Source organism: Colossoma macropomum, unplaced genomic scaffold (genome assembly GCF_904425465.1).
Source record: "Colossoma macropomum unplaced genomic scaffold, Colossoma_macropomum, whole genome shotgun sequence".
Classification (NCBI taxonomy): Eukaryota; Metazoa; Chordata; class Actinopteri; order Characiformes; family Serrasalmidae; genus Colossoma; species Colossoma macropomum.
Window position 1 is genome coordinate 2,678,870 of NW_023494787.1, and position 25,121 is coordinate 2,703,990.

Genomic DNA, 25,121 nt, shown 5'->3' on the forward strand with positions numbered 1-25,121 from the left:
GTAGAAACAAGGAGGTGGTCATAATGTTATGGCTGACCGGTGTACTGTAGTAGCTGTAGCAGTACTTAGTGCTCAAACTTGCTTTACATGTGACAGGACAAATGACAAATGTACTGACCCTAAAGCAAGATTTAAATTTTTTTAAAATTTGCTTAATTCCTCTGTAGATTATCAGACATTTATCAAACTCAAGAACCTCATGGAAGGAATAGAATTTTAAAGTAATGTGACTTCTAAGGACTACAAGACAAGTTTGTTTGAAGAATGAACGCAATAAAGACCAAAGACGACTAAACGACCCAAAGACAGAACAAGGCTAAATTAGTAGGGAGGCACGAAAAGATGAAAATTATATTAGTATCAGAAAATATGTGTTTAAAAATATGAGCAGCATCAGACAGTTTGACCAATATTCCAAAACGATATTTGATAATGTCATTATTGAACTGCAGAGGAGCTGAATGTTTGGGTGATGCTGGGTTACTGCACTAAAACATCTTCATTTTATTCATGTTTTTGTATTTATAATCTTACAAAAATAAAGATTATATTTCCCTAAACTGCTAATGATTTTATAAATGTATACGTATTGGCACTGTTATCAATATTAGCATAGAAGTGCATGAAAAATATTGGATATCAGCATTGGCCGCTGACATATCATATCGCCCCCTACACTTCCTGTAGGGTACTACAGTCTGTCAGAGTGACTGTGTGGATCATATGAACATTATAGAGACTTTTTAAATGAAACAGTAGAAGCCATATCGCCCCCTACACTTCCTGTAGTGTATTACAGTCTGTCAGAGTGACTGTGTGGATCGTATGAACATTATAAAGCTTTTTAAATGAAACAGTGGAAGCCATATCGCCCCCTACACTTCCTGTAGTGTATTACAGTCTGTCAGAGTGACTGTGTGGATCGTATGAACATTATAAAGCTTTTTAAATGAAACAGTAGAAGCCATATCGCCCCCTACACTTCCTGTAGTGTAGTCAACAAATTGAATATTCAACACGATTATGGAAAAAAGGCTGTTTACTTACAAAAAAGCCTTTTTTGTTTAAGAAAAGGCCACTTTTGTCCATAATTAGATTGTCAATTAATTGATTTGTTGACTAACCCTTGCAGATTTTGTGCACAGACAAACAAGCATGAGTCTTCAGCAGGCGTTTGAATCTTTAGTGGAATGTTTCTGAACCCAGTCCGGGAGGGTCAGTCCACACTTTTGCCCTTTCCCAGCTCCCAACACACCTGAACTGAGCTTTATCTGGTTTACACTTAAACTAGACAAAACCAAACATCCTTTTGGTGGAATAATTTGCAGCCAAAAGCAACAAATGCCAGCATAACAGTGTCACATGGCAACACTTCACATACAAAAAATACCAGTTGAACTGTGGGTCATGATCATTACGGTATCGTATAGTGGGGTAACAAACCTGTCCCTGGCCTTGAGTTCTGACTTCTCCACCTGAAGACGACAGACATTAGAAGAGGGCAATATTTTATCCTTACTGAGATGCGTTATGTCACGAAACGCTTTTCTGAGCTCTTAAACACTCACTAACTACGTTTCATTACAAAGTGAGCATTATTTGGCCTATTTAATCAGACTTAGTGCAGCACAGTTTGTAAAACACTGAATTAAAATCATTACTGCTGTAGGTTTATTATCATTAGTATGACTATTATTCTGATTATATTCTTACGTGACACTTCAGGTTCTATTTGGTCTGTTACAACTTATTAAATCTCAAAAACGAAATATCTTGATGCGTATCTATCGTGAGAATGTCAAAGTTAGCGATGAGGGGGGAATCGATACAGCACAGTATCGCGATACTTCGAGTGGCAATATTACATCGATACACAAAAGTCAAGTATCGATATTATATAAAATGTAAGTTTTTTGACAGTGTCCGTCTGTCTGCTTGATGATCCCATTTTGCTGCAATAAAAATGACTGAAGTGAGATGAACAGCGTGAAAACTTTTATTAAATAAAACAGATGTCGACAAAGTTTTCCTTTTGGGAGAAAATCTGATGAAAAAAAGGAATAAATCGCAATATCACAGCATATCTCTTCTGTCAGAAGAAAAGCTTGTATCTCCAAAATGGTAACTTTACAGGAGCAGGAAAAAACAAACTTTACTTTTTGTGTAAGTCAAAGGAACCAGAATTTTTTCCAAGTCATTTTGGGCCGTTTCTTTAAGTCCATTCATCATGAAATTTACAAACAATGTAAAGAGTAACAGGTATTTTCAAATCATGTCAAAAACTGAAAAAAACGTCAAAAATGGAGATACAAGGTTTTCTTCCGACAGCAGCGATATGTTGTCGCAGTACTCAGAATATCGCAACATTTTAAAATCGCAGTACTATCATATTGTGATATGTATCGTGGGGCCTTTGGTGATTCCCACCCCTACCTGAAGTATCGTGATAATATTTCAGCCACATTGCCCACCCATAATAAACATTACATAATATACTGTTCATCCTTTTTTCTACCCGTATCCAATTCCACCCACTAGTTAGGAGCCCCCCAATCACACGAGACCACCAGCGCTAGGACGTCGAAAGCTAGCACAGGCGTCCTCCGAGTCCTGTGAAGAATATACTGTTTGTTAACAGTTACTGTAAGAATGTTTTTATACCACAAGCTCCAGAGCTGAATTATCATGCTTCAGTGAAATACCAGAAAAATAACCTTTAGACACCAAACAAGTCTCTGCTGATCAACTACATGAGAACGAGCAAACCGCATTTTGGCTGAATGATCACACGGAGCAGTGTGACTGGAACTACAGAAGACTGTTTACATTTACACCAATCAGGAATAACATTAACATTATCTACACTCAGTGTCCATTTTATCAGCTCCACTTACTATATAGGTGCACTTTGTAGTTCTACAGTTACAGACTGTAGTCCATCTGTTTCTCTGATACTTTGTTAGCCCCAGTGGTGGTGGTGTGTTAGTGTGTGTTGCACTGGTGCGAGTGGATCAGACACAGCAGTGCTGCTGGAGTTTTAAACACTGTGTCCATTCACTGTCCACTCTATTAGACACTCCTACCTTGTCAGTCCACCTTGTAGATGTAAAGTCAGGGACAATAGCTCATCTGCTGCTGCACAGTTTGTGTTGGTCATCCTCTAGTCCTTCATCAGTGGTCACAGGACGCTGCCCACAGGACACTGTTGGCTGGATATTTTTGGTTGGTGGACTATTCTCAGTCCAGCAGTGACACTGAGGTGTTTAAAAACTCCAGCAGCACTGCTGCGTCTGATCCACTCAGACCAGCACAACACACACTAACACACCATCATCACGTCAGTGTTACTGCAGTGCTGAGAATGATCACCACCCAAATAGTACCTGCTCTGTGAGGGTCCATGGGGGTCCTGACCACTGAAGAACAGGGTAAAAGGGGGCTAACAAAGTATCAGAGAAACAGATGGACTACAGTCTGTAACTGTAGAACTACAAAGTGCACCTATATAGTAAGTGGAGCTGATAAAATGGACAATGAGTGTAGAAACAAGGAGGTGGTCAGAATGTTAAGCCTGATCGGTGTATTTGTGAAATTGTAAGTTATAAGCACCAAGTTATTAGTTATAACAAGTTATTATCTCCTTAAAGTTAGTAATGGTCATAGCAGGCCCTGGCGAGCATCTCCACAATCCTACACTCTTAAAAACATGATTCTTCAAGAGTTCTTTAGTAAAGATAATGGTTCTTTGCATGATGAAATGGTTAACTGACAGAGAATGTGTTCTATATAGCACCACAATAAGTTCTTTTATAAGCTTGACACTGTAACAGAAGAACGCTTTTTGGTGCTAAGCAGAACCATATACAACACATTCTCAATCAACCTGAAAAAAACAATTTACCATGCAAAGAACTATTTAAGCATGCAAATGGTTCTGTGTCAACGGTTCTATACAGAACCACTCTCTTTACTAAAGAACCCTTGAAGAACCATCTTTTCTAAGAATGTGACTGACTTCTCCACTGACTGTGTGGATCATATGAACATTATAGAGAATTTTTAAATGACACAATAGAGACCATATCGCCCCCTGCACTTCCTGTAGTGTATTACAGTCTGTCAGAGTGACTGTGTGGATCATATGAACATTATAGAGCTTTTTAAATGAAACAGTAGAAGCCATATCGCCCCCTGCACTTCCTGTAGTGTATTACAGTCTGTCAGAGTGACTGTGTGGATCATATGAACATTATAGCGCTTTTTAAATGAAACAGTAGAAGTCATATCGCCCCCTACACTTCCTGTAGTGTATTACAGTCTGTCAGAGTGACTGTGTGGATCATATGAACATTATAGCGCTTTTTAAATGAAACAGTAGAAGTCATATCGCCCCCTACACTTCCTGCAGTGTATCAGTCGACAAATTGATTATTCCACACAATTATGGAAAAAAACGGTTGTTTACTAACAAAAAAGCCATTTTTTCCATAATTACATTGTCGAACAATTGATTTGTTGACTAATCTTACAAAGGGTTCTGCCATTGTTACAGTTTTAGGCTTATAGCAGAACTTATTTTGGTGCTATAGGCCTGACACTGTAACAATGGCAGAACCCTTTTTGGTGCTACGCAGAACCACATACAACACATTCTCCATCAACCCGAAGAACCAATTTACTATGCAAAGAACCATTTAAGCATGCAAATGGTTCTATGAGTGTTCACGGTTCTATACAGAACCACTCTTTACTAAAGAACCATCTTTTTAAAGAGTGTGACTGACCTCTCCACCTGATGGAGTCGCACCTGTGTTGCTCAAACTCACCTGGACACCGGACTGGTGCTGGACGAGCGCCGGTTGCCGTAGGGACTTCCATCCCTCTCATAGCTGGAGGACCTTCGCCGGCCGTAGGGGCTGTCTGACCTCTGCCTACTGCGCCGGGACGTTTCCCTGTAAGGACTGGGGCTGGCCGCCCTGCGCCGGGACGAGTAACCGTCCTCCAGGTCCGCCGGAGAGGGGGCGCCGCCTCCTGTCCCGCGCCGGGGGCTGGGGCTGCGGCCCTTCCCTTTGGGGCTGGACCTGCGGCTCTTGGAGGCCTTGCGGTGACCCCTGTCCGAATGCTCGGAGCGGCCGCCCTCTCGCCTCTGCTTGTCTTTGTGAGATTTGGAGGACGAGGAGCGCCCGCTTTCTTTGCTGCGGGACGAAGAGCCCGAAGAGGAAGTGCTGCTGCCCAGACTGGCCGTCTGGGCCGCGGCAGAGGTCAAGGGGTCACCGCCCGCCCGCTTGCCACCACCAGTGTCGCCCGAATCGGGCCTCAGGGTGGCGGAGGAGGAAGAAAGGCCCACGGCTGAGGAAAGCTTATCCTTATCTTTGCTCTTGGTTCTGGCCTCCCTGCCTCCTCTTTCTCGGTCCCTGCTGCTCTTCTTCTTGCTAACCGCCTCCCCCCCCTCCCCTGACTCCCTCACCCTGTGTGGGTCTTTGGATTTCTTCCTGGAGCGCCTGTGTTTACGGGCGTCTCTGGCTCCTGCGGCCCCTCCTCCACCACCATCGTCCACCTCCGGCCGGTCCCCATCTCTCCTGTCGGCCGGTCTGGAGGCCGCGGCCGGCGGGTCGAAGAAAGTGTCCGAGTCCGAGCTGATGTCGTCGTACTCCACTAGAGGCTTGATAGCCAGGGCGCTGGGGACCGAGGCGGCCAGGGCCTCCGGAGCCGAATCCCGGCCGTGTTTGGACGGCTTGTGGCGCTTGTGCTTCGACGACGAGGCTGACGATGACGAGCCGGCAGGTTTCGCCTGCTGCCGGGCGTCCTTGCTCGTCAAGCCGGCGGCTGGGGGCTGGAGCTCCGCGTCCGATTTCCTTTTGGTCCCATGGTGGCGGTCTGATCCAGGCATAACTTACCTTACCCCAGCCACGGCCCTCCTTCTTCTCTCTCTCCCACACACGGAGCTCTGCAGGCCAAATAAAGACGCAAAACATCAGACAAACGAGCAGAAAACTTGAGTTAGTAACGTTAAGTGTCACAAACAACAACCACAACACTGCTTACGGTCGCTTTATCCAGAATTCATCCCCGGCCAAGTAGAGCAGCATGCGTTCCTCTGCCTTTACAGCCAAAAAAATTAACCGATGAAAATGAGAAAAACGTAATGTTTTAGCGCTAAGATGTCTGTTATGTCGTGTTTTCTTGCAGCTTGCGAGAAAAAATCAGAAAGAAAATCAGTCAGGACGCTGCGTACTTTCTCCTCGTCTGTTGGGCTAAGCTAGCTATGCTAGCTAGCTTCTTTCTCAAAAACAAAAAGATGAAAAGTCTCCTTTTTTTGGTGAGCACCGGGCTTTTTTTGGACGACACGATCTTTTTCTTTAATCAGAAACAAATTAAGTCCATCATGAACGGGACTCTTGTAATTTTTTTGTCACAAACTGAAGCTGCCAAAACTTGAAAGCCGGCTGGTTTCTGTTTACATGTTGTCTCTGGTTTTTAATAGGCTCTGTAATCGCCGTCAAGTTTTGGATATTTATCGGAAATAATCATATATTCGTGTGCAGAATTTATTCCAGTTTATTTTAGCAGCTCTTAAAGGAAAACAAGGCCAATGATTAGGGCGATGTTGGTGGATTTTCAGCACCGTCCACCGCCCTTTGCTTTAGCGGTCCGAGTCGGCCATTGTAGTAGCTGAGGAGGCTAGCACTGCGCGCGCCCGCCCCGCGCATGCTGGGTTTTGTCAGAGAGACCGTCACCATAGAGACTGACGTAACGCGCCTGATTTGCATAACGGCAATAACTGAAAACAACTTAAACCGACTTTTTTTACTTACATTTTTTTTTATTGAAAGTTATGGACAAATTAATGTTTTAATCAGGACCCAAAGTTACCCAAATTTGCTCTTTAGATTCCAAATTATTTTATTTTTGCTCTGGCAGCAGCGCTGTCAGTCTTCAGCGTTGCTAGGCGACAGCCAATTCGAAGCCATCTCGTCCCGCCTCCTAGACTCGGTGGTTGGTTGTGTTCATTGCTAAACGCTGTCCCCCCAGTTTGATCTTCTTTTTTAACTCATATTTTGCTTAAACTTTTCCATTTTACCTCCCTTTTTGACACAAAGGTGACCTTCACAACCAGTTTACACGTTTTATTATCACTGTCTCTCAAACATCCCCCTAAACTACGAATGTAAACAACCTGTGACGATGACACTGTGATGATTCAGCCTGTGGAATTAGCACCAGTGGAGCCAAACGAGATTCTAATCGGGGTGGGAGTAGAAAGCTAGTGCAGTCTTGTTGGAGAAAACCACCAAAATGTGTGAGAACTTAAATTTGTTGGACACCTCAGTACAGGAACAGACATGACCAAACCACAGCCAGGAGATGGAGAGACTCTTAAAGAGGAACTCCACCTATTTTTCCAAATCTCTGCATAATTAAATGTTATATGTCAAAAAAGCCATTCAGAGTGGTTTGGTGTGAAACGCTCTGTTCTAGATAAACTTACCGAGTCAGAATTGTTCACAGTGGTGGTGATAGGAACCAGACGTCCACCTCTAAAAGCTCCCTCACAGAAAGTTATTACATGAAATGGTTATGAATTCACTGCCTGATGACTGAGACACTGTTTTATGATAGTTTTGAGAACTTAAACTCCATTCATGGTGGAGGGATACATAACATACAGGGCGCTGTGAGGCAAAATAGTCCCCAAAGAAAACTTATTATTCCAGATTTTCCACTATTTTCCATCATCAACATTCCGTATAAACTCAGAAGACTCGTGTAGGTTCACTGGTGGTTCTGGATAGTAAATAAAATGTCTATATTTGTGTTGTAGTCATGGCGACCCCTGGTTCCTATCACCACCACTGTAAAGACATCTGAACCATTTCAAGCCAAACCACTCTGAATCTCTGTTTACACCTCACACACTGATGCAGTGGAGTTCCCCTTTAAACTGGGCATTTGATTATGCAAGCGCCTCAGTTAGGGCAGGTTAAAGAGTCTCACCTCAGATTTACTCAGTGTCTCACACTGATACGCTCAGATTAAAATCCAAGGATCTATTTTTAGACTGTAGGTAAACGTGACATTTGAACACGCATGTATTTATACCTATATATATATATGTGTACATATATATGTACATACATATTTACATGTACATGTACATACATATTTAGATATGTGTGTATATGCATACATAGTATATACATGTACATATAAATACACAAGAAACAATGTAATCTGCAAATATGCACAGTAATAAATATTTAGTCTGAAATAAAAATTGACTTTAGTTTGGCAACTTTCAGATTAAGTTTGGCATTTTAGACACTTCAGTACATGGTACAGGTGGGTGATATGGCAAAAATATTAGATCATACTTCAAGACATTCTCACGATACACAATATGCATCACAATATTTAATTTTTCTGAGATTCAACAAGTTGGAACAGACAAAATAGAATCTATAGTGCCACATTTAAAATACTATGATAATACTAATAATAAACCTACAACTACAATGACTTTTAGTCAGTGTTTTACAGACTTCACTTAATCAAATTAATTAAATGAAACATGTAATTAGTCAGTGTTTTTTTAATTCTGACGATATCCACAAAACGCTCAGGAAAGCGTATTGTGACACAATGTATCACAATAACGATAAAGCACCGTCATATTGTCCATCCCCAATACATAGTTATGAGATTTGCTCCAGTATTAAACAATATATAAAGTTATATAGTGAATGTATCCCTCCACTATGAATGGATTTTAAGGCCAAAATCTACTCAAAACTATCATAAAACAGTGTCTCAGTCATCAGGCAGTGAATTCATAACCATCTCATGTAGTAACTTTCTGTGAGGGAGCTTTTAGAGGTGGACGTCTGGTTCCTATCACCACCACTGTGAACAGTTCTGACTCGGTAAGTTTCTCTTGAAACACCAAACCACTCTGAATGACTCTGTTTACATTTTAGCCAGCTTAATTATACAAGGTAAATCATAAATAAAAAATAGAGACATGGGCAGAGGTTTGAGATCTACTGGAACTGAGACCTTAATCAATATCTGATTACTCATTTCAGTAATACGGGGGTTGAGACTGAGAAGGTCAGTGCAAGCGGAGCATAAAAGTGCACACAGGAGAACTCAGAGCTTATTGATCAGGTCAGTTACTGCTCTTAAACACAGAAAAGACACAATAAAACACTGTCAATGCAAATTCAGGACTTACTGTAATATTCAGCTTATGTATTCTGGGCTAAAGTCAAACCTATTATGCTCTTTAAAAAGATGGTTCTTCAAGGGTTCTTTATAGAACACCTTCCATGCCTAAAGGGTTCACTGCATGGTGAAATGGTTCTTCAGACTGATGAAAAATGTTTTGTGTATGGTTCTGTGTCTTTTTTCAGAATGGTTCTATATAGCATCAAAAAGGGTTCTTCTACTGTTACAAATTTGACATCGTAACAATAGCAGAACTATTTTTGGTGCTATATAGAACCCTATACAACACATTCTCCGCCAATCTGAAGCACCATTTCACCATGCAGAGAACCATGTAAGTATGCAAATGGTCCTTTGAGTGTTCGTGGTTCCATGTAGAGCCAATGTCTTTACTAAAGAACCCTTGAAGAACCATCTTTTTTAAGAGTGTATGCATGTAATCACTTAATTAAACAAATTCTGCTGTTATACAGTTTATATGTTTACATTCTACATTCTGTGTCGTCAGATTCAAATCTGCGCTTCTGAATTATTTTTGTTTCAATGTCAAAAAAAATGATAAAACACAGAAAAGTGTTTACAGTTGATCTTACAAGCAGATTTTTCTAATGCATGTCTTTTAAAAGCATAAGCACTCTTTTACTATTCATATGGAAAAGGAATGCATGTAAAATTTAATTATCAAGTACAGTTGAAAATGTAAACGTATATAAATACACGTGTAAATATGTATATATATACATATATATGTGTATATATATATATATACACACACACACACACACACATATATATATATATGTGTGTGTGTGTGTGTGTGTGTGTGTGTGTGTGTGTGTATGTTTATACCCTGTCCACCACCCGGTCCAGCTCCATCCCTCAGGCCGGCGCTTAAACCAGATGAGGATCAGGACATCCAGGCTACAGAGGAGCTTCTTCCCACAAGCCATCACTCTCTTAAACCATTAAAATATTTTACATAAAATATTCCAGCTTCTAAACTGCACTTCTAAAGATACTGGTATATATTATCACAATCAACAGTCCATCCTGTGAAAGTACCGTCTAAGACCAGTGTTTATTCTAGCATCTCACTTACCTGCCTTATTACCCCACTTATCTGAATGTTACCCCACATACCTGCCTTATTACCTCACTTATCTGACTGTTACCTCACTTATCTGACTGTTACCCCACATACCTGCCTTATTACCTCACTTACCTGACTGTTACCTCACTTATCTGACTGTTACCTCACTTACCTGCCTTATTACCCCACTGATTTCCCCCCCTGACTTACCTCACTTCTCCCTTTCTTTGCCACTATACACCCTTTAACTGCTGCTGCACTCAGCACTTTAACTTAAGACACATACTTTGCACACTGTAAGGTTTACAGGTATGAGTGTGTGTGTGTGTGTGTGTGTGTGTGTGTGTGATGGTAGGAATGCATGCTTTACTTCATTTTTTTACTACATGTAAATGTCTGTCTGATACTGTGCACTGTGAGCTCCTGTAACCAAAACCAGATTCCTTGTATGTGGAAGCATACCTGGCCAATAAAGCTTGATTCTGATCGTGACACAGTTATGATCTCACTATAAACAGGGTAAATATTTGCTGATTGTTCAGAACCTGGTGGTTCAGCGTGATCAGTTTTCTCCTGCTTGAGCTTCTCCGGGGTTCTTATGCCGCAAACTTTGTTGGTGGATGGTCCTGTAAAACATGATTCAGTTCTGGTTTATGGGAGTCTCTTGCATATTTTGTGATCAACCTGTGGCACAACATGTGCCTGATTATGTGTTCCGTACTCAGGGAGTGCTGTTATCTAACCCAAGAGGCCACAACTGGTTAAACTTGAATGTCATTCATACCCTGTTAATGGTGTTAGGGGAGCTGATGAGGCGTCATTCGTGTTGTGTAGACTCTCTCTCATGTGTTTGTGATCAGTTTTGAACACACAGTGTGATTTTTACATGATGTTTCAATAACAAGATACTTAGCACTAATAAATAGAGAGGACAAATGGTGGTGTGTATACAGCGACGTAACACTCAAAGGACTATTTGCATGCTTAAATGGTTCTTTGCATGGGGAAATGGTTCTTCAGATTGATGAAGAATGTGTTGTTTTCGAAAATGGTTCTATATGGCACCAAATGGTGTTCTTCTATTGATGCAATGTCAAGCTTGTAACAAAAGCTGAACCATTTTTGTTGCGAAATAGAACCATATACAACACATTCTCCTTTAATCTGGAGAACCATTTCACCATTTAAGCATGCAACTAGTTCTTTGAGTGTTCATGGATCTATATTTATTCTATATAGAGTCTTTACTAAAGAACCTTTGAAGAACCAACCTTTTTTTAAGAGTGTAGTGCACATAAGATGCACTTAATACGTTTAGTATGTGTGAAAACACATATTATACATGAACAAACGAGGAAAAGAGGGGGAGAGAGGTTTGTCTGTGAAGGGAATGTTTTATTTAATATTAATATTTTATTTTATATTTAAAGGAAACTTTTGTAGAAGGCCTTCCCTCATGGACAGAGCGGGTACATGCAACTGTTCCTTCCGTGCTGCAACACGGACAACCCCAACAGTTCCTCTACCGGTTTATATGGGCCGTGAATTGCTCATAAAAGTAGAGAATACACAATAACCAAAAAATGTCATGCAACAGGGACCGATTGTCTTGATATATACTCTAGAATAAGTTCGTACGATTCGGATTAGGACGGTGCTGATCATTGTCTTTACGTTAAACAGACCAAATCCACGTTTGTAAACAAACCGGGTTCCAGAGAAAGGAGATTAAAATCATGAAGAAACATATGAAATATAAACACCGATCCAATTTAATCACCCTGGGTCACCTCAGATGTGAGTTTCGAAGGACCTAAAGTCCTCCTAATGTAGTGAATGGAGCTCAGCTGTGAGGCTGATCTGAGACCTGCCTTTAAATGCCCGCTAACTTTCAGCTTTGGGCTGTCAGTCACGAAAGAAATGCAACTCCCATTTCCTTAAAAACCTTTATTGAGATTGACAATATGTATGAATTCATCACAGCAACTGATTTAAATTGTTTTTTTTTTTAATCCGCGTCTGAATTTCAATGGAAGTCAACGGAGATTGCCCACAATTCCGTGCTTTGTTTACAAACGTAAAATCGCTCGGTCCAGGCGAGAAAGATAAAAAAAGACAAATAAATGACAATATCGGTATTTTTGAGCCACAAACGTGCTTTTAACACTATCATAACAACACCATAATCCACAGCTGTGCTGACAAACACAGCTAGTACTCCCACGAAATTCACCTGACGTTAGCTTGTAGGCTAACTTTGGCTGAATCCCAAATAGCTCCCTACTCCCTATGTAGTGCACTTCACAGCTCACAAAATAAAGGCTTCTGCACTCAAACTGTCGAACAGAAAGCCAATTATATTCAGCTATGGTGTACGTCTCTCCGTCTCACACTACCTGGGTGTAGAAGTCATAGATTAATGACCCATGTAGTGCACTACATAGGGAGTAGGGAGCCATTTGGAATTCGGCCTCTGTTCAGCAGGTCTGCTAACGTTGATAAGCTCTGTCTAATATCACGGTGCTGCTCGCAGCCTCCGGTCTCTGCTAGACTCGAGATAAAGACGGAAAAAATGAAGTTGAGGAAGACGGTTTGTGGAAAGTGAGGTAGAATGAGAGGTATGAGAGTTAAGGGAAGCGAGGGTGACAGGTTTGTGCCGTTTTAACGCCGGATTTGCGATCCTGCCAGCCAGACGGAGGGAGCCAGACGGCTTTAGCAGCTAGCTCGCCATGGGGAAGGAGGTAAACGGGGTGTCGCGGAGTCGCTTTGAGGTCAGCGATTTCTACCTTTTCTTTCTTTTTTCAACTTTGACACTACTATTTGTTCGTTTACAGACTCGCCCTGCATCGAGTCTGACAGTTCTGCCTGTGTTCTCAGTTTGTTTGTTGTTCTAGTATGAAGCTGAATTCAGCTTCTTGTTTGTTCGCCAGCTTCGTGATCGAATTTTCCAGTTCCACCTTAAATGGTGCAGCAGCTACAGTCTGACGCCTGAGGCCGAATAGGACTGCTGCAGCATTTAAGGTGGAACGGGAAAATTCGATCACGAAGCTGGCAAATAGGAAGCCAACTTCAGGCTTAGGCCAGATGAGGTTGTTGTTGTTGTTGTTGTTGTTGTTGTTTGCTGCCTCGTCGATGGCGCTAGACTGGCACTCATGTTTTGTGACATATTATTATTTTAAACTAATTTTAATCTCTGGTAGTCGAGATGGCCGATTAGGAGGCGTTTAGCTAGCTTCCTTTCTTCTTTGTGTGCCTTATGAAAACAACCCCGGCGTGTGGAGCTCAATGAGCTAAAAATATGCCACATTACAGCGTGCAGAAAATATTACCATCCACTTTACGAGTCCTTTTGAGTGGATTTGTTTAAATGTTTATGTCATGTTTATGCCAGATGGCTCGGATCATGGGGCTATTCAGAGCTAGGCCTCGTCTCAAAGTACACAAAGTGCCTGACAGGCTTTAAAAACAGAAATAACACCTAAACATATCGCCGTGTAAAGGTGAGAAAGTGCTGCTATCTGGTTGTGAATGTGTGAAATTCCAGTTCTTGGTGATCGTTAATGCAGTGTAAAGTTTAATGGGACGTCAGGGCTGGAGCTTTGTGGGCCCAGTTGGGCTGTTGGTGTTGTGGATGGAGTGATTTTGTAATTCTCAGTCTGGGATTTAGGTGTTTCTGAAGGTACAGAAACTGGTGACAGAGCAGATCTGGCATAATAACAACAGTAATAACACTCTACACCCCTGATAATGGCCTGATGTCCACATGTAAGTGAGGATTTACCCTCATTCAACCCCGTTTTGCTTTTCTGGTGCTTTAAAGGTTCTGCACTGTGGTTCTGAACCCAGCAGACCCCGTATCTCGCTTGGGTTTGTGCTTGTCCTGTGTTTATCTGAGGATTTTCTCCGGCCACTGCCGCATAAAGCTCCATCAGCTGCTCCTAAACGTCAATCTTCCTTCGTCACCCCCCCCCATGGTCACGCCCACTTTTGCACTAAGCCACGCCCAGTGGGTGGTGATTAAGCACGTAATAAGTGACGTGTGGATAAAGAATCTTTTGTTTTCTTCGTAAAGGATTAAATGAGTACGTTTCATTCAGCAGCGCAGGGCAGTGCGCATTGTTTAGATTTTACAGATGTGTGAAGTGAGTGAAAAATAACATACAGGCCAAATATATATTCACACCGTTTATGAGAAGGATGTGGTGTTACTGATTCATTCATTACTCTTACTTCCTTAAACTCTAGGCTTAGTGTTCTGTTAATAATCTTAGTACTTATTACAGATACTTAGTGTCTGCTATGAATTACTCAGCATCTACTATGAATTATTCAGTATCTACCATGAGTTAGTTGGTAATAAATATGAAGTATTCAGTATCTATCATGAGTTATTCAGTATCTACTATGAATTATTCAGTATCTACTATGAATTACTCAGCATCTACCATAAGTTAGTTGGTAATTACTTTGAATTATTCAGTATCTATCATGAGTTATTCAGCATCTACTATGAATTATTCAGTATCTACCATGAATTATTCAGCATCTCCTATGAATTATTCAGTATCTACTATGAGTTAGTTGGTAATTACTATGAATTATTCAGTATCTACTATGAATTATTCACTAATTACTATGAATTATTCAGCATCTACTATGAATTATTCAGTATCTACTATAAGTTAGTTGGTAATTACTATGAATTATTCAGTATCTACTATGAATTATTCACTAATTACTATGAATTATTCAGTTTTCACTACTAATCTTTAGGTTCTGCAGTTGTGAGAGTGAGGAACTGGCCTTTAGCGTTTAAAGGGTTAAGTTCTTGCGGATGCAGTTTCTGATATTTTTTTCCGTTTTGTCAGTGAACAGTTGCACAAACCGTTCATGTGGTTTGTGCAGTTCTTCTCTTCTCCATCTGCGATGACTCTGCTGAAGCTGGTATTCTGTGAAATGTCATTTTACTGATAATTGAGCTGAACAGCGTTTTAGTGATGTTGCTGGTTTACTAGCTCAATCTGTGGCTCGTCTAGTGCTGCCTGAGAGGCTGATGCTTTTTCTCTTAGCCTTTAAGACGCCTTACATTGAATAACAATTACACAGTAATTACATTAAAACATAAACTATATTTCTGTTGTGTGTGCACAGGTTTGAGCCTGCAAGTCTTCTTTGATCTGTTTGTTTTAATGACAAAAAAATGAAAATTTTCTCATTCTGACCACCTCCTTGTTTCTACGCTCATTGTCCATTTTATCAGCTCCACTTACTATATAGGGTCACTCTGTAGTTCTACAGTTACAGACTGTAGTCCATCTGTTTCTCTGATACTTTGTTAGCCCCCTTTTACCCTGTTCTTCAGTGGTCAGGACCCCCATGGACCCCCACAGAGCAGGTACTATTTGGGTTGTGGATCATTCTCAGCACTGCAGTAACACTGACGTGGTGGTGGTGGTGTGTTAGTGTGTGTGTTGCGCTGGTGTGAGTGGATCAGACACAGCAGTGCTGCTGGAGAGAGGGCCTGGCTCACAATCTCCGTTCTAGTTCATCCCAAAGGTGTCTGATGGGGTTGAGGTCAGGGCTCTGTGAGGGTCAGTCAAGTTCGTCCACACCAAACTCACCCAGTCAGGCCTTTATGGAGCTGCTTTGTGCTCTGGGGCTCAGTCATGCTGGAACAGGAAAGGTTCTTCCCCAAACTGTTCCCACAAAGCTGGAAGCATAGAATTGTCCAAAATGTCTTGGTGCTGAAGCTTTAAGGTTTCCCTTCACTGGAACTAAGGGTTCTAGACCAACCCCTGAAAAACAGCCCCATATCATCATCCCTCCTCCACCAAACTCTACAGCTGACACAGTGCAGTCAGGCAGGTAACGTTCTCCTGGCATTCGCCAAACCCAGACTCGTCCATCAGACTGACAGATAGAGAAGCGTGATTAGTCACTCCACAGAATACGTTTCCACTGCTCCAGAGTCCAGTGGTGGCGCTTTACTCCACTCCATCTGACGTTTGGCATTGTGCTTGGTGATGTAAGGCCTGCATGCAGCTGCTCAGCCATGGAAATCCAGCCATGAAGCTCCTGGTGCAGTTTCTGTGCTGATGTTAAAGCCAGAGGAGGTTTAAACTCTGCAGTTATTGATCAGCAGAGCGTTGGTGTCTTTTATGCTCTATGCTCCTCAGAACTCGGAGACCCGCTCTGGAACTTTACGTGGTCTGACTCCTCGTGACTGAGTTGCTGTGGTTCCTAAACACTTCCACTTTTCAATAATACACTCACAGTTGATTGTGGAAAATCTAGGGAAGAAATTTTGCAAACTGACAAACTGACTTGTTGCAACATGGCATCCTATTGCAGCACCACGCTCTAATTCACTGAGCTCTTTAGAAAGACCTGTTCTTTCACTAATGTGTAAAGGCATTTATACACCTGTAGCAATGAGGCTGAATAAAACGCCTGAAGTGATTAAGAGGTGTGTACGTATATGTAGGAAGTAGAGACGGTTACTGCTTGAAATGAATGGAAAAGCTTGTAATGCTCAACATGGCATCTTTTTGCAGAGAAAGTCTTGCCCTTCCAGAAAAAGAGCCAATTAGCTTGCTGGTCATGGCGCGAGCGGGAAAAGCCCCCGTCGATGCGGAGATGGATGCAAGTGCATTTGGCAGAACAACCCAAAAACTTGTTTTTTATGCGTTACTGAGCCAAACGGTACAATTTATGAGGTAAAACAGTAGTTTGACCTTCAGTTTCAAGTATTTTGGTCCCTCCCCATTCAGAGAGAGAGGAGTCTGGTTTTGTATGGCTGGAAGTAACGTTGCGTTGCAAAGATGGACGCCGAGTGAACACTTTCCTGTAAGGACTTTAATGTAGTGAGTACATGGTTTTACTAACAGACAAAGGCATGGTTTGTTTTATTTGTGACTCAAATACTTTTACAAAAAAATTATTTAACTCATCTGTATCTGTACTCGGTGCTCAGTATCAGCAGATATTTGAGGGTTTTCTATCAGAAGGGGTAAAGTGGTATCGATGCATCCCTACTGTAAACACTGTGGTGTTTGGTTGCTCTAGTGGTCATTGAGGAAGCCAGACAGAAGGAGAAGAATGAAGCGCAGGCTGATGTCCAGTCTCGCTGTTGAAGTGTCATCACTCAGGCACATGACTGAGTTTATATGGATGTTGTGTAAGAGAGCAGTCAGACTGTAGGGTGTACGTCTGGATTTGTCGGTCTGCCTATGAAAACCTTGTCCAGCTCAGAGTCCAGAGCTATCTCAGACTGGACCCTGAACATGACCAGAGAGCACATCACACCCAGTACAGAAGGCATGTGCTCTAGCATGAGCTGCAGAAGTTAGCATTACTTCTGCTTAGACAAAACGTTTTATACAGTGTAGGCTAGGCCTGTCGCGGTCATGACCTTATTTAGCTGATCAATAATTGTCATATAATTAGTTGTGATTAATGATTTAATTGTCTTGTTCACTGAATGCATCTACATTTGTACAAGCCAAATCGGCTGATTAGCTGTCTTGCCTGTGTTTGATTAGTAGCTGATATTGGTTGTTCCGTCGAAATGATACGCTGTGCTGTTGTGTATGAGCCCAAACACTCACACACACATTTACAGTTACACAGATTTGTGTGTAGAACCAAGCAAAACTACATAAGAGCGATAATATGAGCAAAAAACACTTATTCTGCAGTTACATATATAAAAAAATTACAATCAGCAGTTCACTGACATCATACCCCCACCCCCACCCCCGCTACCCGGGGGATGCATATCAGAAGGTAGTAAAATAAAAATAATGAAATAATAAAAGAAATAAAAATAGTTGGCAATTAATTTACTGACCTTTACTGAAGTAACGTTACACGTATTACGATTCACTGAGTAGGCTAACGTTGTGTCAAGTTAGCTGGTCCAATATTTCACAAAATAATAATAATAATAATAATAATAATAATAATAATAATTGCATCAATAGATTGCCATTTTTGTAAAATGTATTAAACTTGTTAGCTAGTTTGATCTTCCTTTCTCTCTTCTCTCTCGTCAGGTGAATAGACATAGGAATACAGGGTTGGGTGTCATGTGTCTCCACTTCCTGTGTCCATTATTTCAAATTTAAAGCCCTCTCCAGTGTTTTACCCGATTTTCTCCCCAATTTAGTCGTCTCCAATTCCACCCGCTAGTTAGGACTCCCCCAATCACACGATGCTATCAACGCTAGGAGGGTGAAGGCTAACACAGGCTTCCTCCGAGACCTGTGAAGCCACCGCTTCTTTTCGAGCTGCCGCTCACGCAACGTCACTGGACAGCCGAACGCGCTCTGAGGAAAGCGCCAACCGCCAGATCTGTTACGTCAGCTAACAGACGCCTGCGCTGACTAGCATCACGCTGAGTGATGGGGGGAGAAGGGGCCATCCCACCCACCCAGAGAGAGTGAGGCCAGTTGTGCTCTCTCGGACTCCCGGCTACGGACAGCTGTAGCATCACCAGGGATCGAACTCGCGATCTCCTGATGAGAGGGCCAACACCCTCTACGCCAAGTTGCCCTCTATACATGTTAGAGCAGCTCATTAAAAGAGGTTTTGCTTTCTTCAGCCTCCTGATGTCAGTAAATACATTTACTGCTTTCTTTTACTCACATTTATTTACCTCGACTCACATCCAGCTCAACAACTTCTTGTTGCGGAAATCTAACGACTGTGAATAAATAAATAAATAAATAATAATCTCAAGTAATTATGATGAGGTGATTATGTAATAATTATGACAGCCCTGGTGTCGACGCTTTGATGATGAACAGTCAGAAATGAGGTGAAGGTACAGACGTTTCTAGGCTCGTAACGTATCTCGTGCTGTTTTACTTTGTGCTGCTTATTTAGCTGAACGTTGTGTTAAAACGGGTCCTTTTACAGTGAGGTGAAGGTTACTACGTATTAGTATTGAATTGATTCCTTAAGCAACAAAGTGAAAGCCCAGAGACGGATAAACTTGGAGAAATTCAATGTTTCTATTTTTATTACAAAGATTACATCATATTTAGCAGTTAATTTAAATAAGGCACCATAACAGCGTATGTTTCTTATACATATTCATGGATTTCAACCTTATGGCTTAAACATGTTTACATTATGTATTACTTCAGCAAATGCTTTTTCTGCTGCCTCATGTATTTACAGGACAAAAAACAGAATCAAACCAGCATTTAAATACTGAAATCAGTGAATGGCAGCAAAGTAATGCTTTAACAGGGCTGTGCAGGTTTGGCTTGTTTTTTCTCAGATGAAACACAAGTGCCAATTTTTCAAACTTCCCTTCATAGCTCAGTGTGTGAGATGTAAACAGAGTGATTCAGGGTGTTTTGGTGTGAAATGGTTCAGATGTCTTTACAGTGGTGGTGATAGGAACCAGGGGTCGCCATGACTACAACACAAATAGAGACATTTTATTTACTATCCAGAACCACCAGTGAACCTACACGAGTCTTCTGAGTTTATATGGAATGTTGATGATGGAAAATAGTGGAAAATCTGGAATAATAAGTTTTCTTTGGGGACTATTTTGCCTCACAACACCCTACATATTATGTATCCCTCCACCATGAATGGAGTTTAAGTTCTCTAAACTATCATAAAACAGTGTCTCAGTCATCAGGCAGTGAATTCATAACCATCTCATGTAGGAACTTTCTGTGAGGGAGCTTTTAGAGGTGGACGTCTGGTTCCTATCACCACCACTGTGAACAGTTCTGACTCTGTAAGCCTTTTAATTATGCCAAAAGTTAGAAAAATGAGTAGAGTTTCCTTCTAACGCGATTCTGGACAAATCTGGGGTCGTTTACAGAAACACTCTCAAAAGGGTTCTTCTACTGTTACAAGCTTGACATCGTAACAATAGCAGAACTTTTTGTTGCTATATAGAACCATATACAACACATTCTCCATCAATCTGAAGAACCATTTCAACATGCAAATAACAAATTAGGCATGAAATGGTGTATATATTCTATATCTGGTTCTCTATAGAACCATTTTCTTCATTGAAGAACCCCTGAATAACCATTTTGTGTAAGAGGGTAGAAGTTGTGATGTTTTGGGGTATGTTTTGTTAGAGCAGGAGCTGGAAATGTTCTACTTTTATGTATCAGAACCAAACCAGCCTGTTTAGAACAGAATGAAAGCTCTGTAGAGTCTAGAACATTGGTCAACAGTCAGAGCGAGTCTTGACCTCGGAATCGAAACCTGAAAATTTGTATTAAACCTTTTTTCTCTTGTTCTCCTCAGATGTTCTCAAACAACGACGAGGCCATCATCAATAAGAAGCTGCCCAAGGAGCTGCTGTTACGGTCAGTGTGGGATCAGCTCGAGCCGTCTGTCTCGTCCCGTCTTCACCCTTTTCTTTCTCCACTCTCTGCTTTTTCTTGCCTCCACTTGTCTTGCCTTTTCTCTTTCATCATTCTCTTTGCTCCACCCCCATTAAAAAGAGGGTTTGTCCCAAAATGCGAACATTTACTAGCAGTGACATTACTGACAAATAGACTGCTTTCGGGCTTGAGTCGCTTCCTTTCACCGCCAGCATGTTAAAGCAGCACTATAAAAGTTTTTGTTGTTATTAAAGCTGAAAGAAGTGTCATTACTGAGTGAGGAGAATAAAAACAGGCTAAAATATGGTGAGTGTGAGCTCCTGTGATTCTCCCTGTAAAGCCTGAAATAATCATTTGAAAGTCAGAGGTGTCGGGTCACACCACATCGTACGCCTTTACGTATTAACGTCACACACAGACTCAAAAAGAAGGTCCGACTCAATGTTTAGGCCTCAAAATCAACATTATACACTGTTAGTAATGAAGGTTCTGTACAGGTACATTTTTCATTCCTCAAGGTACAAACAGTGTAAATGTTCCCTCAAAGCTCCAACAGTGGTTTTAAGGTCTGATTGTGAACCTTAAATCAGTTTTTCCAGGTGAAAAGTTCGTATTTGTACCTTTTCATAACCGAATGTTTTAAACAGAACAGTAAAATAAAAGCCTGGAGTCGAGACGGGGTGTGTGGAGTCAGTACAGCTTAGAACATATCATTTCAGTGGATTATGGTTCAGTTATGTTCCCTGACTAAAGGTACTGAGATGTACCACTGAGGATTCCACCCCAGTGACAAGAGGGGAACTGACCCAGTGACAGTTTAGTACCTTTACACTCACATCCTCAGAAGACACGTCCTTCACCAAGTTAAGACTGGGTTCTTTTCAAACTCTCTTTCAGTCATTAGATTCATCCGCTCGGGGAAGGGTGGCGAAGTACAACCCACATTTTACGAAATGTGCTGCGTGCAGTTACACATGTCCACCAGAGAGGGCTCCAAATCTCCAAAACATACAAAGTGTAGCTCTAAAGCTTCTGTTGAGCCTATATGGTTTATTGTAGTGCTTATTTAAGTTTTTATGTAGGTCTCCTGCAGACAGAGAGTGGAGGTCGTAATCTCGTTCCTGTGGTAAAGCCCTTTCCGGCTTAGTTTAACCTGTTGAAGCCCACAAGCCACATTTCCTGTCTATTGACTCATTAAGTTGCTCCTTTTCCACAGCTTTTTTAGTCACTGAGTGTGTTTACATGCACTTAATAATCTTATAACTGCAGACAATCAGATTTTGTCAGTAACCCAATCAATGTGTTTACATACACTTCAGTAATCAAATAATATGAAAATTCTGGGTCTACATGAGTCAGACAGTAATCAGATTCCTGCTTTGCAACCAGCCAATAAACCTACAGTAGACGTCACAGAAAACGTGCGTTTTTTTTTTTTTTTAATTTATTATTATTTTTTTTATACATTGCACCTCTTTACCTGAAAATATGAACAAACATCATCTATTTAAATCCTTTATTTAATGTTTGGTTTCAGCGTCACTCCAAAGTGTTCTGTTGCGTCTCGCGGCGACGCTGCTCGCTTATTTCCGGTGCCTCCATCTGTTTCACACATGCTCAGACTGAGAAATCTGAAAGAAATCAGAGTAAAAGTTTACATGCACTGAGAAATCTGATTACTGAGCTAAAATCCAGCCTCTTTATCGGATTTCTTAATCAGATTTTTAGACCTTACTCCGATCTAAAAAAAAAAAGGGAGGGTGCTCTTTAATTGACCATTTGAATAATCAGATAATTGCAGAAATCAGATTATGATCGGATTGTTCAGGACATGTAAATGCACTCATTAGCCACGTTTACATGCAGCCTAATAATCCATTAATAATCTGACTAATAGCTCAGTCAGAATAGTCTAGTCTGATTGAGGCCACTCAGAATACAGTTTCTGTCTGACTGATCGAGGTGGGTAATCCTGTAAATAATCTGTTAAATAGAAGAATAATATCTGTGTAAACGCCTGTATCTGATTACATTCCCTATCGGAAAGTTTAAGTCCATTCTGATCATGTTCGTCGCGTCATAGTGAGAGTTTATACCGTTCAACATGGCGGAGCAGAAACTGGTCTGCAGAGGAGACGAAGTTTCTGCTCTGATCTTTAAAAGACGGCGGTGGGACGGACGTCCAGCTTATGTGTCTCAGAACACGACGTCTTCCTCTCGGCCTTCTTTAATAAGGACATGTGAAGGACGTTTTCCTGAGTCTGACATCATTTTAAAGCAATTAAAAACACAAGCGCTGCTCACTGCTGCTCATCTCACTCTGACTGGACTCGCGTGATGCTGGTTGTCATGGTAACGTCTACACTAAGCGGTTCTCTACATATGCGGGGAGATTTTCATCAGATTGTTGAGTAGAGTGAGAATAAACACCTCAGTCTGAATCTGTAATCAGCATGTATTTAATCAGATTGGAGAAAATCTTTGCATGTAAACACAGACGGTGTTTCGTTAAAGGAATAGTTTGGTGGAAAACTAAATTTATCCGTTTCCCACCATCCCCTAACCCAGATGTGCTCAATCAGCCAACACACGTTTAGAGTCTGAAGTTTGCTTCTTTACTTTTTTTACCTTAACATGCATTCAGACATCAAACATGTCTTGGCTGGTCAATTACATTTGTGTTTAGAGGGTAAAACGTGGTCAGTTTGAGTTTTTGATCTTTTTGTTTTGGCCGTGTTGAATAGCGAGTGTTGAAAGTAGGTCTTTTTTAACCTCGATCTCGTGAACACATAAGCACAGAAACAGCCGTTTTCAGACCTGTTTCTCTGCTCATTTGCAGACTCTGCTTTAGCTGCAGGTGTTGTGGGAGTGATGATAGAGCTTATCTGGGCTGTTTTGCATGTGTGTGTTTGGCAGCGCTAATTGTTTCACACTGATATGAAATCGTCTACGTTACTGAAACAGCTCGGGGTGCTGTAACGTTTCAAGACAGTGTGCTTGAATTACTATACGCTACTGCCCATCAGGCTCACTGCTAACAATTTTTAATTATTTTTTAATTAGACGTGGGCAATATTGCACAATTATGATATTTAGATATTTAAAGGAGTTTTAATCACAATAATGACATACATTGTCACCTGCCCAGCCCTAACTTTAATGTTTAAATTAAACAGTTAATAAACAGTTAATAAAACATGTTAACCATAAAACCTGACTATGTTTAAGCTACATCATGCAGCAAAGTCCAAAAAGTGGTGTTCTCAGGCTTTCCTAATATTAGCATTTAATATGGTATTTGTTATTGTTGCAGTGTTCTGTACACTCTTTAAAAAAAAGTGGTTCTTCTAGGGTTCTTTTGTAAAGAAAATGGTTCTGTTTAGAACCATGAACACTCAAAAACAGTTCGCATACTGAAATGGTTCTTCAGATTAATGGAAAATGTCTTATATATTGTTGTATATAAAACCTTATTGAAAATGGTTCTATAAGGGTTCTTCCGCTGTTACAGTGTCAAGCATTTAACAATAGAAAAACCCTTTTTTTGGTGCTACTTGAACCACATACAACACATTTCCCATCAATCTGAATAAATAGAACCACTTTATTTACGAATGTAGCGCACAGTTATATTACCGTGCCTCATCAGTTTGGCACCGTGTCTTATACACTTCGGTATCCTTTTGTTTTACCATCTGCGCAAAAATATCAAAAACACCCTTCAGCGATAGAAAAAGTCAAGTCATACTTTATTTATGTAGCTCTTTTTGCAACAGGTGTTGCCACAAAGCAGCTTGACAGAAAAATCCAGGTCTGAGCCCCCATGAGCCCCAAGACTCAAAAGGGGAACCTATCCTCCTCTGGTCCACACCAAATAGCAAACAATAACACGAGCAGAATGAGCAGAGGATAAGACTTCAGAGTTGATACAAAATATTGAATGTACAACCCCGTTTCCCAAGAAGTTGAGACGCTGTGCAAAATGTGCAAATCATTTAAATCCTATATTTCATTGAAAATAGTACAAAGACAACATATCAAATGATGAAACTGAGAAATTGTATTGTTTTTTTGAAAAATATTTGTCCATTTTGAATTTGATGCCAACAGCACATTCTAAAAAAAATGGGACAGGGGCAACAAAAGGCTGGTGAAGTTGTGTAATGCTAAAAAACACCTGGTGGTTAATTGGCAACAGGTCAGTAACATGATTGGGTATAAAAGAGCATCTCAGAGAGGCGGAGTCTTTCAGAAGTAAAGATGAGGAGGGTTCACCACTCTGTGAAAGACTGCACCATCAAATAGTGCAACAATTCAAGAATAACGTTTCTCAACGAAAAATAGCAAAGAACTTTTGCTTTTCATCATCTATCTCTCTGTATGTAAGGGTCAAGTCTGAAACAGTATTTGCTGGCTGTGATCTTTAGGCCCTCAGGAAG

At 41.0% G+C, this 25,121-nt stretch overlaps 2 protein-coding genes across 2 annotated transcripts in view; one reads left to right on the plus strand and one right to left on the minus strand.

Moving 5' to 3' along the window:
* cdk12 (cyclin-dependent kinase 12) overlaps positions 1-6,680 on the minus strand; it is a 46,362-nt gene extending 39,682 nt beyond the window's left edge. Inside the window, exons 1-2 of the mRNA XM_036565859.1 lie at positions 6,046-6,680; positions 4,827-5,947 (exon numbers count right to left, since the gene is read on the minus strand). Of these exons, the coding sequence (XP_036421752.1) occupies positions 4,827-5,890 (1,064 nt within the window). The 5' untranslated portion in view covers positions 5,891-5,947; positions 6,046-6,680. The remainder of the gene's footprint in view (positions 1-4,826; positions 5,948-6,045) is intronic.
* Positions 6,681-12,790: 6,110 nt separating this feature from the next.
* The window catches only part of fbxl20 (F-box and leucine-rich repeat protein 20), a 33,140-nt gene continuing 20,809 nt past the window's right edge, over positions 12,791-25,121 (plus strand). The window contains exons 1-2 of the mRNA XM_036565860.1: positions 12,791-13,086; positions 20,603-20,664. Coding sequence (XP_036421753.1) covers positions 13,045-13,086; positions 20,603-20,664 — 104 coding nt within the window. The 5' untranslated portion in view covers positions 12,791-13,044. The remainder of the gene's footprint in view (positions 13,087-20,602; positions 20,665-25,121) is intronic.